The sequence below is a fragment of the Argiope bruennichi genome, chromosome X1, assembly GCF_947563725.1.
Source record: "Argiope bruennichi chromosome X1, qqArgBrue1.1, whole genome shotgun sequence".
Classification (NCBI taxonomy): domain Eukaryota; kingdom Metazoa; phylum Arthropoda; class Arachnida; order Araneae; family Araneidae; genus Argiope; species Argiope bruennichi.
The window spans coordinates 130801765-130818120 of record NC_079162.1 but is presented as its reverse complement, the minus strand read 5'-3'; the positions used below and the strand labels follow the sequence as shown (position 1 = coordinate 130818120).

Sequence of the window (16356 nt, the reverse complement as noted above, 5' to 3'; positions counted from 1 at the left end):
AAGAAATAACAATTTTGGGTCTTCAGATGGAGAGTTCTTTTATTTAATGATCTTATCAGAGTAATTAAATTTAAAAATCGCATAAAATTTCATTGTAAATAGACTTAAAATCAGATAACATATTCATAGAATTTTGATGTATGGCTTCAGGAAAAAAATTGCAAATATTCCTTAATATACATTTTCAGCTTGATTAATTGACTTTTTTACCTAATAAAATAATCATCTATCTGTAGGAAAAGAAGCGATGGATTATTTTCAGTTGAATATAGAAAAGAATGGATTCTACGACGGATATGATGAAACCATTGATCCCAGTGTTTACAACGTGTTTGGAGCTGCAGCTTTTAGATTTGGCCACAGTTTAATTAAGGTTAGTTGGCGTTTATCCATAAATGGGACAAGAGAGGCCATCCTTCACGTTTTATCAATATATATATTTCTTTTTTTCTCTGTATATTTTTGTGTAAAGAATTCTTTCAATCACAGGCAGATAAAAAATAAGACCATTCTAATTGTTGTTTGAATTTATAGTATTTCATATGAGTTTGTTTTTTTGTCTTTATTGGCACAAGGACCCTATTTGACTATACTGCACCAAGAAAATGGTAAAATTCTAAAGTAGATAAACAAAAAAAATCATTAAAATATAAAAACAACGGTATCTTGATAAAATGCATAAGACGCGTGTGACAATGCAAATAATACATCAAGAATAGTTTCAAATTTCAACTTGAGAGAGGAAAACAATGATTCCAAAAATGTGAAGCAATAATGCAATGTAAAAAAAAACAAACAGAAAAGTTAAATACAAAAAAGGTATTAAATACAAGTATAAACGCATGAAACAAGTACGTACTAATTACAAGTATAGTAAATATATACAAGTATAAAGTACTAAATACTATACAAAGTTTGGGCTTTTAAAAAATATTTGGATGGTATATTTCTCCTAAATGTCTTGTAAAGCTAAGGAAAATGAAGCGAAAAAACAAACCAACCCGGAGCACAATAATGAAAAAAGGACATTCAATTAAAATATGACGAGCAGTAAAATAAAGTTGGCTCATGTTATATACAAAAGTATTTTCTCAAAAACGAAATGTTTGTTGGCGAAGCGAGTATGTTCCTAACGGAGACGAATCCATTTGACATCGATCTAACGAATAGGAAGAACAGGCTACAAACCGATGATAGGTTTGACTGCATGCAGTTTTTTTTTTTATATGAATGGATATTTAAGAGGAAGTGTATATATCTTAAGTATAGATATTTAAGTTATTAAGAAGTGTCATTGAATTATTGAAATTTTTAAGTAAATGAAATTTTCTGAGCTGGGTCAGATTGAACAATATATAAGTAATGAAACTTCCTCCCTTTTCGGTTTCCCGAATCAAAAATTTAGTCTTTAGAAGGAATATTTTGAGTTGAAAATGCTACAACTTGAAATAATAAAACATCTCATTGGAGGGGGGGGGGGCAATTTTAAATGAATTGATTTCAGTATCTCAAGAATAATGAAATATTTTTAAAATTTTTTTTTTAACCAAATGGTAAATAAATAGCAATTTTTTTTTTTACTCAATCTAAATATACTAGTCAAAAGTTACTCGAGTCTCTTGATTCTTGTATTAGATATCTAATAACGAAATAAAATTGAATCACTGTGATTGCAAATGAATTTAAAAATCCTAAAATTAAGGCTCCAAAATTGAAAAGATTTTTGAATTTTATACGAATAGATTAAGGCACACGGCTCTTGCAAACCAAACGAAGTTAAAAACCCAACAAATACTGAAAAAGAAAACCTCTCTAGGTTTGCATCTAAGTTGCCAAGGGCCTCAGGTATATGCCTACTTTACCTTCTGATAATCCGATCTTAATGTCGACATTTATTTTTGCGAATTATAAGTTTTAAATGCTTTCTTCATTCTTCCAGGATGTGATAGACCTTGTTGGACCAGACAACAAAAGTGAAGCAAGTATTGCTTTGCATCAGACTTACTTTAACCCTCAAATTCTATATCAAAAAGGTCTTGATTCCCTTCTAAGAGGAGCGACAAAGCAAAAACTCAACTCTGTTGATAGCTTCATAACACCAGAAGTAAGATTTTTCATTACTTATGTATTGCCATCATTAAAATGAACTGTTCACAAAGAATTATGCCATTCCATAAAGTTGTTTCTATGGAGAAAAAAAATAAAGGAAGGAGAAATACTTTTCTACTTTTATTAAGCTATTTTCACTGTTATTAAGCTAAATTTTATTTCCTCTTTCCATCGCGAAAGGGAGAATTGTTTATTTTTTGCCTAATTAAAGGGAATTTCAGGAAATAAAAATATATTGTGAATTAAGTTTATATCCTATCAAAGTTATTTTGATTTTATTAAAATATTTAGTCGTTTACGAAACCTTTCAAATCCAATGTTGGATTGCATTTTACAAGTAATCCAGACTAAAAGCGTTGATTCATTTATTAATTTGATATATTTAATGTGTTTTCTACTAAAATGAGCACATGAAAAAAATTTGATGTGTTCTTTTAATACATAAAAATGTATTTATTAAGTAGCGTATGAAAACATTTCTATGTGATTAAATGAAATAATATTCCAATAAATGTATGTATTCGGCTTATCTAATCTTAAGTCATAAAAAACATTTGTGGTCCCCTTATTCCTCGATAAAGGATTAACAGGATGAAAACACAACTTCATTATCATAATTAATTAATTAATTATCATAATAAATAAATTATCATAATTTATTTCAAAAATACTTCCTAAATATTAAATAAACAATCGATAAATATGCACGGAACTTCTAGTATTTTTTTACAATAGCACAAGAAAATGTCAGTCACTGTTAAAGTATAGAAACAGAATCTCGAGTATGTTGCTTTTAAATTTCGTTGTTTCACATTGAAAAAGCATTTGTTAAGACCTTTATGAAAAGCTGGGATTTCAGACAACAAAATGAGAATGAAATTACTTTAATTTTCTATACAGTACACTCCCGATTATCCGCGGAATTGGGTGGCGCGGCCGCCACGGATAACAAAAATCGCGGATAATCCGAAAAAAGCTAAAAACGGGTATAGCAAAAGAGAAAACAGTCATTCCAACTTTGAAAAATCGTTTTATGTACAATAAAACGTAAAATAAACAGCAAGAAATGTTTAACTAACGCTTACTATTTTAGTATATCACTCAAATCTAACCTAAAATGCATTTTGTTAATGGAAACAGGAAAGTGCTTTGTACTTACGAGAGGCGTCAAGGATACACAGAAAAATTAATACATATGTACTGTTTTAATACTGTAATGTATTATGTAATTACAAAAGCATAACTGTAAAACTACACCTTTTTGAAGAAATCAGTCATTTGTGTTTGCGTCTTGCTTTTTAAGCATTTTCTCTATGCCTGGAAGCAAAAAAAAAAAAAAAGTGCGTCAGGCGCGGATAATCGGAAGTCTACTGTACTTTTCTTGAAATCATCAAATTGCATTGCAAATATGTTTTCATTTTTCATGTTATACCTTAGCGATTTAATACTACAATACAAAGAGTTCTCAAGGCCACAGTTAAACAGGGTTCACACGAGGCCAACTACTGCTCGCAATAGAAGGTTATGTCTATTTCAGAAAGATCACGTGACCGCAATGGTATTTAGTATTAGTAGACCGTAATGATGGCAAATGGTTGCCCCAATGAGACAACCATTTGCCATTATCCCGTTGAGGTCATGTGATGTTCTTGAGGTAGGCGCGACCTTCCATTGCGTGCAACAGTTGGCCTCCTGTGAACGTTGTGTGAAGAAGAAACATTATTCACGTGATCGGTTATTTGCAATGAAATTAAAATAGTTTCACTTAATAAAGCGCAAAGATTTGAAACAAACAAATTTGATTTAACTTTTAAATAAATTTGATAAAAGTAGCATTTAAAACACAATTGTATTAGGGAATTTAAAGTAGATTTATTATTATTATTTTTTAGTTTATAGAAAATTGAATCTCCATATAATGAAATTTTAGATATCCAGAAAAATATTTATTTTATAGACATTTTAATATACAGAAATATGTATTGGAAAATATATATACCATTTCCTTGCTGAAACAATTAATTATACATAATTAATTTTTTTAGGGTTGAAATGGTGTCAGAGAAATTTATTTTAAAAAATTTACAAATAACAGTGCTTTAATGCTAATACAATGCATTTGCCAAAATTTCCTATTTTTTTGGCGTGTCTTTATTTCTCATTTCTTTTTTAAGCTGAACTCTTTTTTACGTTTCAAGATTTCTGTTTAGGAGCAAAGATATCTAAAACTAAGCTGAATTTAAAGTAAAAATCTGACGCCATGTTTAAAAAAGTGGAACAGAAATTAAAAATAATATATAAATCACTGATAAGTTTTAATTGCTTTTTCGTAAATGAGTGCTGTTGTTTCAAGAAATTCTACTGCATTTAGAATCGATTATTTTTTCTAATTGAATTCGTATTTTGTTTTATGAATAAATTTAATGTTCGCTTTTCTATAGTTTAATTTAGTTTAGTTATATATTAACGTCCTGTTTTAAGGCAACACTATTCCTATTTTGGGACAAACCTCGTCATTTTGAACCATGGTCAGATGACGGGGACGACGCCTGAGCTGGCGCCCCCTCTGCAAGCTTGCACGCCACGCCAGGGGGAGGACGTTTGTCCCCGATGGATTTAGCGTGCACCAGACCCGCTTACATTGCGGTTCTTCGGTGGAATTAGGTTTTGGAACCTGAAACCCTCCTGTTCCAAAACCAAGAACTTACCACCAGGCCCCCGCTGTCCCCTTGCATTTTTATAGCAAATATATTTAGATTTAGATTTTTATATGTGAAAATTTTTGTTAGATACTTAGAAATTGTATTCGATAAATTGAAACTGATTTATATTGAAAATCCAGAGATTCTTGTAAAACGTTATGAAGTTAGAATTTCAATGTATAGAAGTTAGATATGTGAAGGTTCCACTGCATTTTCTATTTTTCTGTATATTTTTCTTTGTCTATAATTCATTATTATGAGCTTCTCAAATCAATTTTTTTCTAAATTAAAAAATTAATTAAGTTAACAGGTGATTGAATTCTGAAATTATTAAAGTTGTGAATTGCCGTCAAGAATCGTAAGATTCTAAAATTGCAAAACTAGAGTACAATAGTACGATTACATGTTTAAAGATATGAAAGAGAAATGAAAATAAACAAAAGAGTATAAAAAGGAATCAAATATTACAACTATACTAATTTGTTATCTCCAATTTAGGTACGAGAGCATTTGTTTCAACCAGCTGATAAGGATTATGGTCATGATTTAGCAGCAGTTGGCATACAGAGAGGACGAGATCATGGCTTACCTTCGTACAACAAGTGGAGATCAGTTTGCGGATTATCCCAAATGAAATCTTGGGATGATTTGAAATCCGTTATGAATGTGAAAAGAGCAGAAAAACTGAAAGAAGTTTATAAGTAAATATGCACAAAACTAACGAATAGTGCTAGTAGATAAATGAATCTCGGGGCTTTTCTCCCCGCTTTATTTGTCGTTCTTCCTTGTCATTTCCTCGCTACTTTTCTGAGAAGTGCCGTTGAAACTAATTTATTAATTATTAAAATTCATACAACTTCTAAGAGAAAAACTTTAAACCAGTGATTTCCAATCCATAGAGGTCTGAAGACCAAGAAGCCAAAAATTAAGCCATGTGCGAACCACCCCTACCCCCGACTTGAGAGGAGTGAATCTTCCGGGGGCTATGGCATATACCCAGATAAAATGTGGTCCTGGGATACCCCCGTAAAATTTTTGAAAATAGGATGCTAAAAAGTGTATTTTGACTCACTCTTATAGAGCATTTACACCTCTTTTGTCAACCCTTCAGATGACAGAGAGTCCTATGCATTTCTGATTGTTTATTGATGATGAAAGTTCATTTGTCCCATTTAAACATACATAAGTTATAAAAATTATTTTGTATCATATTCTAATGATAATCATTTTAAACTTTTAAGAAATATTAATTCAACAACTGATAGTCATCGGATATATTATATTTATCTCATTCAATGACTATTGCTTCAAAATCTCCATTTATATGATGCTGCCCAACCCTCCCTGAACCACTCTCGAGGCTCCCGTGGACCACAGGGCATAAATCATTGCTTTAAACCTTGTTTAAAACACTTAGAGTATAAAAGTCTCCTGTTAGATTGTCAGTTTTTAATTTAAATTAATTTTTTTTAATTCCTTAAAAAATTATTCCTTTCTTTATTGTTTTTATTGTTATTAATCAAGTCTCCGTTTTGCGACAGGATATTTCGAAATCCTTTTTTACCAAAAATTCAGAATTTGACATGGAAAAGAATTTCCTTTGTTTTCGCTATTTTACCACTGAAAATAGCCATTATGTTGCTTCAAAAAGAGTTAGATGACACCTTTTGATTCAACAAAAAGTTCATTAAATTCGCGAGATCTTTATTCCCTGTAATTTTTGCATCGAATTTAACTTCAATTAAACGTTTAAAAATATAATAATCCGATGCAGGTAAAATGCACGGGTGCTATAGATAAGCTTTCTGTGGCAACCACTTGCAGAAATTGAAACTGCTTTCGTAAAATTAAGAGATGAAATTCTCGATTAGCAGTCAGTCATACAGAGCTCAAATTATTTTAATATCCGACCCTCCCCCCTTTCCATTTTTATCTCTTCCCCTTCCATCTCCTCCATTATGGCTCCATTCCCTTTCCCTTTCGATTTCGATTTCGCAATCCCTAGATAGGCAGTGCAAGTTTTTAATCATCAATGCTGATAAAGTGGAATTACTTTCAGGATTTGAGCTTGTGTTATAATAATTTAATATGAAGCAATGGTTTTATTTATGCATATAGGTATAAATATTCCGTTACTGAAAAATAGTTTCAAACTTTCTCTGCCACGATTCAAGCATTATATTCGGAATATCTATCGAATTAGGTTATCTATCCCTTCTCTATTATAGCTAAGAGGCAGAAAAAGAAGGATAAACATAAAATAATGCTTACATATTATTTAGTCGACAGGATTCGAACCCCAATGGATATTATTTTATGCTAAGCAGAATGCAGGTGCGACAAGCAGTGAAGAGACAAGCAGTGGCATTTTTAAATTCGATTTATTCTCTCCCGGAAGACAGGCATGATTTATTTACAAGTATGCGCGAACAAGGCACGTCCACCACAGTGCGACACAAAAGCAGAAGTCGGGAAGAGAGCAAGAAATAAATTATCCCTCGTCTTATATAACATGAGATATTGATAGAGAAAATATTTTTTACAGTGCTTATTTACAATGAGATTTCGATAGGGATTTTCGCTACACACGCCGACGAGGCAGGGGAAACACAGGGATCTTTTAAAAAAGAATTTCACGGTATTTTGTCCCTTCACTCGAAGTGTGGGAAAGTTAGGCTTTTAGCCGATTCAGCAATTTTACAAAGCTTTTATTGAATTAATTAAGGGGAATTGGATCAGGAAATAAGAGAATAAGTTACTATGGGCTAAATTAAGATAAAACCTTTGAAATGAATTAAATTGAAATTAGAGTTTAAAATAACATTACACACACACACACACACACACATACACACATACACACACACACACACACACACACACACACACACACACACACACACACACACACATATATATATATATATATATATATATATATATATATATATACATATATACTCGCTTAGAACTTATATAGTTTCAAACAAGGATTATCCAAAATTTAGTCGATCAAGCATTGTGGTTTCTGCGCGTGCGGACTCTGAGCAGCGTGGGGAAAAAACGTGCCCAACTCAAAAATTTAAGCAATGTCTTAATTCAGTTGATTTGAATACAATTGATTGCCCCATTTCTGTCCTAGTTGTCTGGCGGACATCTAGTATACCTAGTCTTGGATGCACTTGAGAATGTTTCATGTACATAATGAACAGAATTGGTGCAGGGCTATTAAAATAACACGGCTTTAATATCTCTCATAAATCGGTGAGTAAAAATTACTTTGCTTATAGAACCGTAAACATCATATTATGTATAAAATATTTAATTGAAATGAAATACAAACAATATTCCCAACGAAACATTTGGTTTCCAAAGACGAATTGCATTAAAACAAAGTTATTTAAAGATAACCACCTCATAAAAAAGAAAATTTAATTAATGAATACTCGTTATTCACCAATAAAACGAAAAAACGTCATAAAAAGCAAGCTTCAATAATATTTAATCCAGTCGAGCCATTAACGAAGCTTGCTTTTTATAAATATGACAAAACAAAAGTCTTTGGAAGGATTCAAGATTTTTCTTGATTACCCTAAGTGAAAAGAACTAGATAGAATTGTGGTGTCCAGTGAAGCTACAGCTTTTACGAAGAATAAAGGATTCATACAATATTAGTGATGGTGGAAGTCCAAATTGATAAAATATTTATCAATTTCCAGGTCTCAACAAACTTTATTTTTTATTTTAAAAAGAGGCTTTCGAATGTATACTTTCCCTTCCCTACGAATTTTTTTTTGGGGGGAAGGGTATCCCATAACGCCCTTTTTTTTCACTTTAATCCTTCACATTTATATTTTCCACCGTTACCCCTAACTGATACTCTGCGTATGGGAATATTTGGAACAAAGCATTCATATCACGAGGCCCATATTAATTTTTAAATCATAGTAACGTGAATGTGAGTATATACTTTCCTGCTGAATTCAAATATATTGATTTATTTACTGTTTTAAGATTTGTGGATGACATCGATTTGATTCCTGGAGCATTAGCAGAAGACCATGTTGAAGGATCTCTTCTAGGACCAACTTATCTCTGCATAATTGGAAGACAGTTTAAAAAGACTCGTAAAGGCGATAGATTTTGGTTTGAAATGGAAGACAGTGTCGGAGCGTTCACGAAAGGTGACATTTCAAAGTGATTTACAAAGTCTTTAATTATAGATTTGATAATTAAAGGCTTTTTACTTACAGTACACTCCCAACTATCCGATCTAATGTGGAGGAAGGATAGGCCGGATAACAAAAAAGCCGGATAAGCCGGAGTTCTATGAACTCATTTCTTTGCCCACCGATACCAGAAGACATTGTAACTTACTGTTACAATACATATTTTCTCACTTCTTATTGAGTACTAAGCCCTCCATTTATGTCAAGCCATGTAGGATGTGAACGCGGTTGGGTGAATCATAGAAGCAGTTGCCAGTAACGTATAAAAACAAAAGGCTCTGTACTGAAGTTTATTTATGTTTACATTCTGCACTGAAAGAATTATTAGAGAAAAAGTAAATTAAAGGATATAAGCTGTTCACATTTTACCATGAATTCTGTATACTTCACTGTGGTATACTTAAAAAAACATTAAGCATATACCAAGAACAATTTACGAATCCTATACGTTCTGTGCAGTTAAAATAGGAACAGCGACAACAATTGAGGTCCTTTGCACAATGACGAATTAAAGAACAAGGAGCAGAGCGCTGCTCTTTTCCTGTCACAACTTGTATTTTACAAACGACACATAAGAGGATCGTAGCAGACGCCCGCTTTCACTGCAATACCTTGCCTTCCTCAATTAATTATGATAAAGAAAACTAGGCCGTATAGTCGCGAACCGGATACTCGGGATTGTACTGTATTTTGAAACGATATATATACAGGTTGTCCACTCAAATTCTAGCTCAATAGTTCTTCCGCATCAACTTTGATTGGAAAAATGTTTTAAATAATGTAAATGTTATTTTCACGTTTTTTGTTCGAAATGTCAGAAATATTTTACTAAATAACCAGGAAGCTGTATTAAAAATTCTGGTTCCCCCTCCAGAAGTCTCAAAAAATATAAAATATAATTCCTTGCTATTTAGGGAATTTGTCCAATTGTTGGAAGGATTTTTCTCTAACATTTCAGAAATTTTCTATTGGCCACGATAAGAGTGGACCTTCTGTGTAAGATATATAGTGGAATATTTCAAGAGAATGAAACAAATGATTGTCTGAGTTTTACCTTGTATTTTTCATTTAATTGACTTACATATAAATTCTTTTTTAGTTCAAATAATAATTAAAATTTAGAAACATAAGTAAAACGGTAAATTTGATTTGAATTCTTTTTAGAATTTAACTGAATAAAATCTTATTTTCAAACATAAGGCTGGCTGCAAGAAAATGCATTTACTACCCTAAATGTCTCATAAATTATCATTGTCTAAAAATTGCTGAAGATAATCACGTACCCAAAACGTATTTGAATTATAAATAACAATTGATTTGGAACCGAGACTCTCTGAATTCAGATTTTTTTTGTATTTAAATTAAAAACTTTGAACGATCAGAAAAATTCTCATGTAGCTAAAACAAGATACCCCTATTTAAAAAGGTCTGTATACATTAGATATAGTCAAATGAAATCAAAATTTTTGTTCAATACTTCTTGATAAAAAATGAAAATTTTCCTCAATTCCTCTTGATAAAATATTTTGGGGAAGTGTTTTGTCCCTTTTGAGTTAAAATTTGTTTCCAAAAATTGGAAAGTAGAAAAGGGAGGAAATCTTTACCATTGTTATTTAAATATTAGTTGACTTTGTTTCTCCATTGTGAAAGCTTAATTTTATATCTGCATTTTCGACTCAATTCAAAATATAAATATCGTCACTTTTGTAAAATTTTGTTACTTTCTGGTTTGTTTCAGATCAATTATCTGAGCTGTACAAATCGAACATGGCTCGAATAGTTTGTGATAACTCTGATAGAATTACAAAAATTCAAAAGAATGTGTTTAAACCACCATCAACAACGTAAGTTGCTTTGAATTCAATTATGATTAAATATTTTAACAATTTTACAGTAGTTATAATGACATAAATAAGATTTGTGTTGTTTCTTCCTTTGTACTATAAAATAAATTACAGTCCTTTTCAATTAGAAAGAAAGTGTTTGAATTTTATGTATCATAAAAAACAATTTCGATTCTGTAGGCGAATTTTTGGATGAAAAATAATCCCAATCAAACTTTAATCAGTTTATTTAAAGAGACTTCATCAGTTACATTAGTATGCAGCTCATCTTAACCTTGCCCATGAAACTTCTCTGGAGGCTATCTTCATGTTTTTGGTTAAGGTTTTCTTTTAACTATTTTCTGTTGTAGTATTAACTTATTCTTACATTACATTCTGTTATTTTTACATACATATATATCATCATTCTCTTTATCTACTGAGACTGTTCACATATTTTTCAACTAATTTAGATTAATTCTGTTATAAAACAACTTGCTATATTTTTCTAGATTACGATATGCAGGTTGATTCAAAACTTTTCAAATTTCGTGGGGAGTTAGGGAATACGTCAGGAAACCGATTTCACATAGGTATGTATAATCCACAAACGTCATCTACATGGAAAAAATGGACAAGTGAAGTGAACACAAGGAAATAGTACAGTTAAGTGGTAACGAATGTGTATTTTATTCTAACAAGGTAAGTACAAGTTCACAGTAGGTGTTCAAAATTGCGACCATTTATAAGAACACAGGATTCGCCGTTGAATTGACGCCGAATATTTTCATAAACGCCTGGCATAACACGGACAATGCCTTCGGCGGCCACTATTCGTGTAACAAGGCCCATTTCATTGTCGCCGCGGGTCTCGTACACATGGTCTTTCATGGCCCAGCACACACACACAAAAAAATCCATGGGCGATAAATCAGGTGATCTGGGTGGCCAAGCGATCAGTCCACCTCTGCCAATCCATTGAGCTTTGAATGTTTGGTTCGGGTAATCATGCGCAACAATTGTGCTATGGTCTACAGCTCCGTCATGTTGATGGTCTACAGCTCCGTCATGTTGATACCACATATTTCGGTGGATATGCCGCAGACATTGTTCTTGATATGCCAAGCGTTTCTGAAAATATTCGGTGGTCGATGCAACGGCGCTGTGAATTCTGTGTTCATGTAAATGGTCGAAATTTTGATTACCTTCTGTGAAGCAACTACCGGTAACGAATGTGCTTTACCTTTTTAGAATAAAAGTCACATTCGTTACCACTTAACTTTACTATTTCCTTGTGTTTACTTCACTTGTCCCTTTTGTCCATGCAGATGAAGTTTACGGACATACATTCCTAAGTGAAATAGATTTCCTGAGATATTCCCTACCTCCCCACGAAATTTGAACGATAAGTTTTGAATCACTCTGTATATATTTAACTTTCACACAAGTTAAGGAAAATAAATTGATAATGAAATTAAATATCGTGCATTTGAAGTTGAATCTCCAGCATATATTTAATGGAAGGAAACAAATTCTTACAGAAGTAAAAAGTGAGGAATGGATCGGATGTTTTACACTTTTTTTTTACTTTATAATCGAATAGACAGTTAGTTTTTAATTAAGTTGTTAAGAAAAAGAATGGTTCAACTCACGAATTTTTGTTAAACCGGATATCTTATTTTATAAATATTTAAAGTAACCATTTGCCAAGTGTTACATTTTAAAAGAATTCTTTTGAATTTGAAAGAAAGCCTGTCTGAATTTTTATGCTTAACTCCCTTTAGTGTAGGTTGATCTCAACGTCTCAACTGATGTCGTATTCTTTGAAATGAAATCTCTATTTTCATATGAATAAGTGTCACTCTGATAGTTATTTTAATTAGTTCTCTGATAATTAATATTTTTTAATTTATTTTTTTTCTCTTTATAACAGAAACCCTGTTGTCAATTGTGAAGATATACCTCAAGTCGATTTATCCAAATGGAAAGCATATTATTGAACATATCAAGGCTCTAAAAAAGACTTAAGATGTTTCCTGGATTTTTTGAGGCGAAATAGCTTGATTTGTTTTTGTGTGTCCAAGGGTGACGAATTGTTCAGATTTTCTTCAGAAAAAGTTTTATTGCATTATTTTCCCTTTTAAAAATCAGTTGAATATATATTTTTACAATTTTAGCACTTTTACGAAACAAAAAACTGATATAAAGCGTTCTAAGAGAAAATATGCTTTTTAAACGATTTGGTTTTCTGGAAATCTATGGGGGTTCCATAATCAGTGTCGTGTTTATCTTGCGTTTTATCGTTGTGAATGTCATATCTTTATTCAGTGATTGCATACAACTGTCATTTCATAAGTAGACGTTTCATTCTATTTTGTAAGCAATTTTATTACTGAAAATAAATTTTTATTCTTTGTTTGAAAGTGTCTTATCTGATTCATTTCTTTCCTGTGATTACAATCATTAGAAAGCTATCGCTTAAAAGTGCTTTGTCTCTTAGAATTTCATAGCATTGCTGAGTTTGACACCCAATTTTACCAAACTTCCATCGAATACTGTGGCTTGATGAACATTAGGGAAATTCCACGCACGCAAATGATGTGGTACCCATTCAAGAAACTAGATTTTTTTTAAACCCTCCGTTTAGGCATGTCATTAAGATCACTTCACTCCAAACAAATCCATTCACTGCCAGTCACTTTTATTTCCTTCGTGAAGGTCTCCAAGCTCCCCCTCTGCTTCTCCCACACATTATTAGCTTCTTTTTAGAATTTTGCTTTCATGTAAAGTAAATGGCGGGAATGGTAAAAATTGGGATGGGTTGAATATTAAACCTCCCCTCCACGCTACACCAATTCTGACCGTTTCCTCATTTAAACTCAGCTTTGACTTGTAATCGTTGGATTTGCACAGCGTGGAGTGGTTATGAATAGCCGAGTTTAAATGTAATATGGAATTAAGAGTGCTCTTTCTGATGTTGTGCAGAAGTTGAGAGAGGATATACCTCGTCGAGTGTCATCCTTGTTACCTACCTGATTGTAGCTTTAATTTATGAGATCTTCCTAAATTATCCATCCTGTTCTTTCAAAACCAGGCTTCTATATATATATATATATATATATATATATATATATATATATATATATATATATATATATATATATATATATATATGAGTGTGTGTTTACAGTGAAAACTCGAAATCAGTCAAAACGCGAATTAACTATGGAAAACGCGTTTTAACTGACAGCGCTAGGGAGAACCCGTTTTTTCTAGTTATTTCAGGTATTGTCCAGTTAAAACCATATGAATCTAGATTTCTTACCTGTGAAATTTTCAGAACATGTGCAGTCGTCTAGTTTTATTCATGCTGGAACGTGCTTGTGCTGTTAATTTATTTATGAAGAGTGAAGAAAATGTTTGCTCCAAAAATAAATTTCTTGGATAATTACAGATTTTTACATAAAAACAGAATAACTTTAAAGCTATTACACATGATGAATACAATGTTCTTATCCGAGGTAATGAAGCAAAATCTGCCATTAGCAAGACTTCATTTCAGCACCGAAGATTAAAAAGATTTGACCTTTTTGAAATTAGTGGAGTAAAAAAGTTGTTTTCTTCAAATAAGTCCAAAAAATATTGTTCACCAGTTGAAGCAATCTTTGATGCTATCGAATTTGCACATGTGGTCATAGGACATGGGGATATCGAGAAGCTTAAAATTGAAAATTCAAGAAAATTTGCTAACATAACTACTGAAAGGATACAAATTCTTTTTATCGATGTATGAAACATGTCAACAGAAAAAATAAAAAAAGGAAAGATTTGGTTTCTAAATCTATTTTTCACTCAGAAATGAATAGACGCTGCTAAGCGGATTTGATTGATATGCAATCACAAGCGGATAATGAATTTAGGTTTATTATGATTTACCAGAAACATTTAACAAAATTTGTGTTACTACGACCACTTCAGAACAAAGGAACGGAAGAGGTTGCTTAGCAAGTACTTGATATCTTTTTGATATTAGTGGCTCCTTGTATACTGCAATTTGATAATGGAAGAGAGTTTGTAAATTCCGTTATAGAGCAGTTATGTACGTATTGGCAGAATTGAAGATTGTTCATGGGAAATCTCATCACAGCCAGTCGCTGGGTTCGGTTGAGAGGGCCAACGAAGACGTAGAAAATATATTGGCTTCATGGATGAGGGATAATCCAACTACAAAGTGGTCTAATGGTCTTCACTTTGTCCAGTTCACGAAAAATAGAGCTCTACATTCAAGAATTAAAACAATCACCAAAGAAATCTATGTTTGATATTGAACTAAAAGTTGGAATTATAACCACAACCTGCCATCAGATATTATAAAAAATATCGACGAGGATGAACTTCAGAAATCTTTTGAGGACATGAATGCAAAAGAGCAAGATATTGAATAAACGCAATCAAGGGAGCATATGTTTGCTAGTAAGGCGACCAATATTTTTCTAATTAGAGAGGAAACTTATGACACTTTAATAAAGTGAGCCAAACGAATGAAAAAAGATCTACGATGCAACACATCCTGAATTTGATATTGGAGGTAATGTCGTTGTTCCCATTACAGATGTTGATATAGTAAATGCGGATTTGCGAAATCTCACCGGTGGAGTGCTTGAAAAAAATTAAGATTGCCTGTACAAAATTGGCACGAAAGATAGAGTTCTGGACAAAATGTATTCGAAGTAAGAAATCATATTTAAACTTAATTAGTTTAGTATGAATTCAATAAATATAGGTTTATTACTTATATTAATTTTATAACTATTTATACAGTAGACTACAGCTAATCAGGGTACAAGTTTGATACAAAAATTTAATATATTCGCTGATTTTTAGATCTGAATTCTAAGTATCACCGCAAATTTTCTTGACTCAAGAACGAGTACCGAATCAGGACATTTCGCTGAGTACAGAAGCAAGAAAAGGAATCGTAAGGATTGGACACGGGTTCTTACCCACTTTTCTTGTAAAAAAGATTTTTTTTTCAAAGAGATGTTTTTGCCTGAAAAAAAGGTTCTCTTTGCAATTCTAAGTGTCACAGCAGTTTGCCTTGTCGAAATAAGTATTTTGTAATAATGGTACTGTATTAAACAATATTCAAGTAAAGTATTTTTTCTTCAATGATATGTTCTTTCCTTAAACACTGTATTGGTAAGTATAGCTTATACAATAATTTGGATTAATTTATATTGCATAACAGATCAGTCAAAACACGAATAAAACGGGTTCTCCTTAGCGCTATCAGTTAGAACGCATTTTTCCTAGTTAATTCGGGTTCTCCCTAGCGATGTCAGTTAAAACGCGTTTTCCCTAGCAATTCGCGTTTTGACTGATTTCGGGTTTTCACTGTAATATATATATATATATATATATATATATATATATATATATATATATATATATATATATATATATATGCATATAATTAGCTAATGACCATCATTT

General features: G+C 31.9%; 1 protein-coding gene across 1 annotated transcript in view; it reads left to right on the top strand.

Moving 5' to 3' along the window:
• The window catches only part of LOC129958444 (peroxidase-like), a 55414-nt gene extending 42128 nt beyond the window's left edge, over positions 1-13286 (top strand). Inside the window, exons 20-25 of the mRNA XM_056070936.1 lie at positions 237-373; positions 1940-2104; positions 5310-5512; positions 8826-8995; positions 10779-10884; positions 12797-13286. Coding sequence (XP_055926911.1) covers positions 237-373; positions 1940-2104; positions 5310-5512; positions 8826-8995; positions 10779-10884; positions 12797-12863 — 848 coding nt within the window. The 3' untranslated portion in view covers positions 12864-13286. The remainder of the gene's footprint in view (positions 1-236; positions 374-1939; positions 2105-5309; positions 5513-8825; positions 8996-10778; positions 10885-12796) is intronic.
• Positions 13287-16356: the final 3070 nt, after the last annotated feature.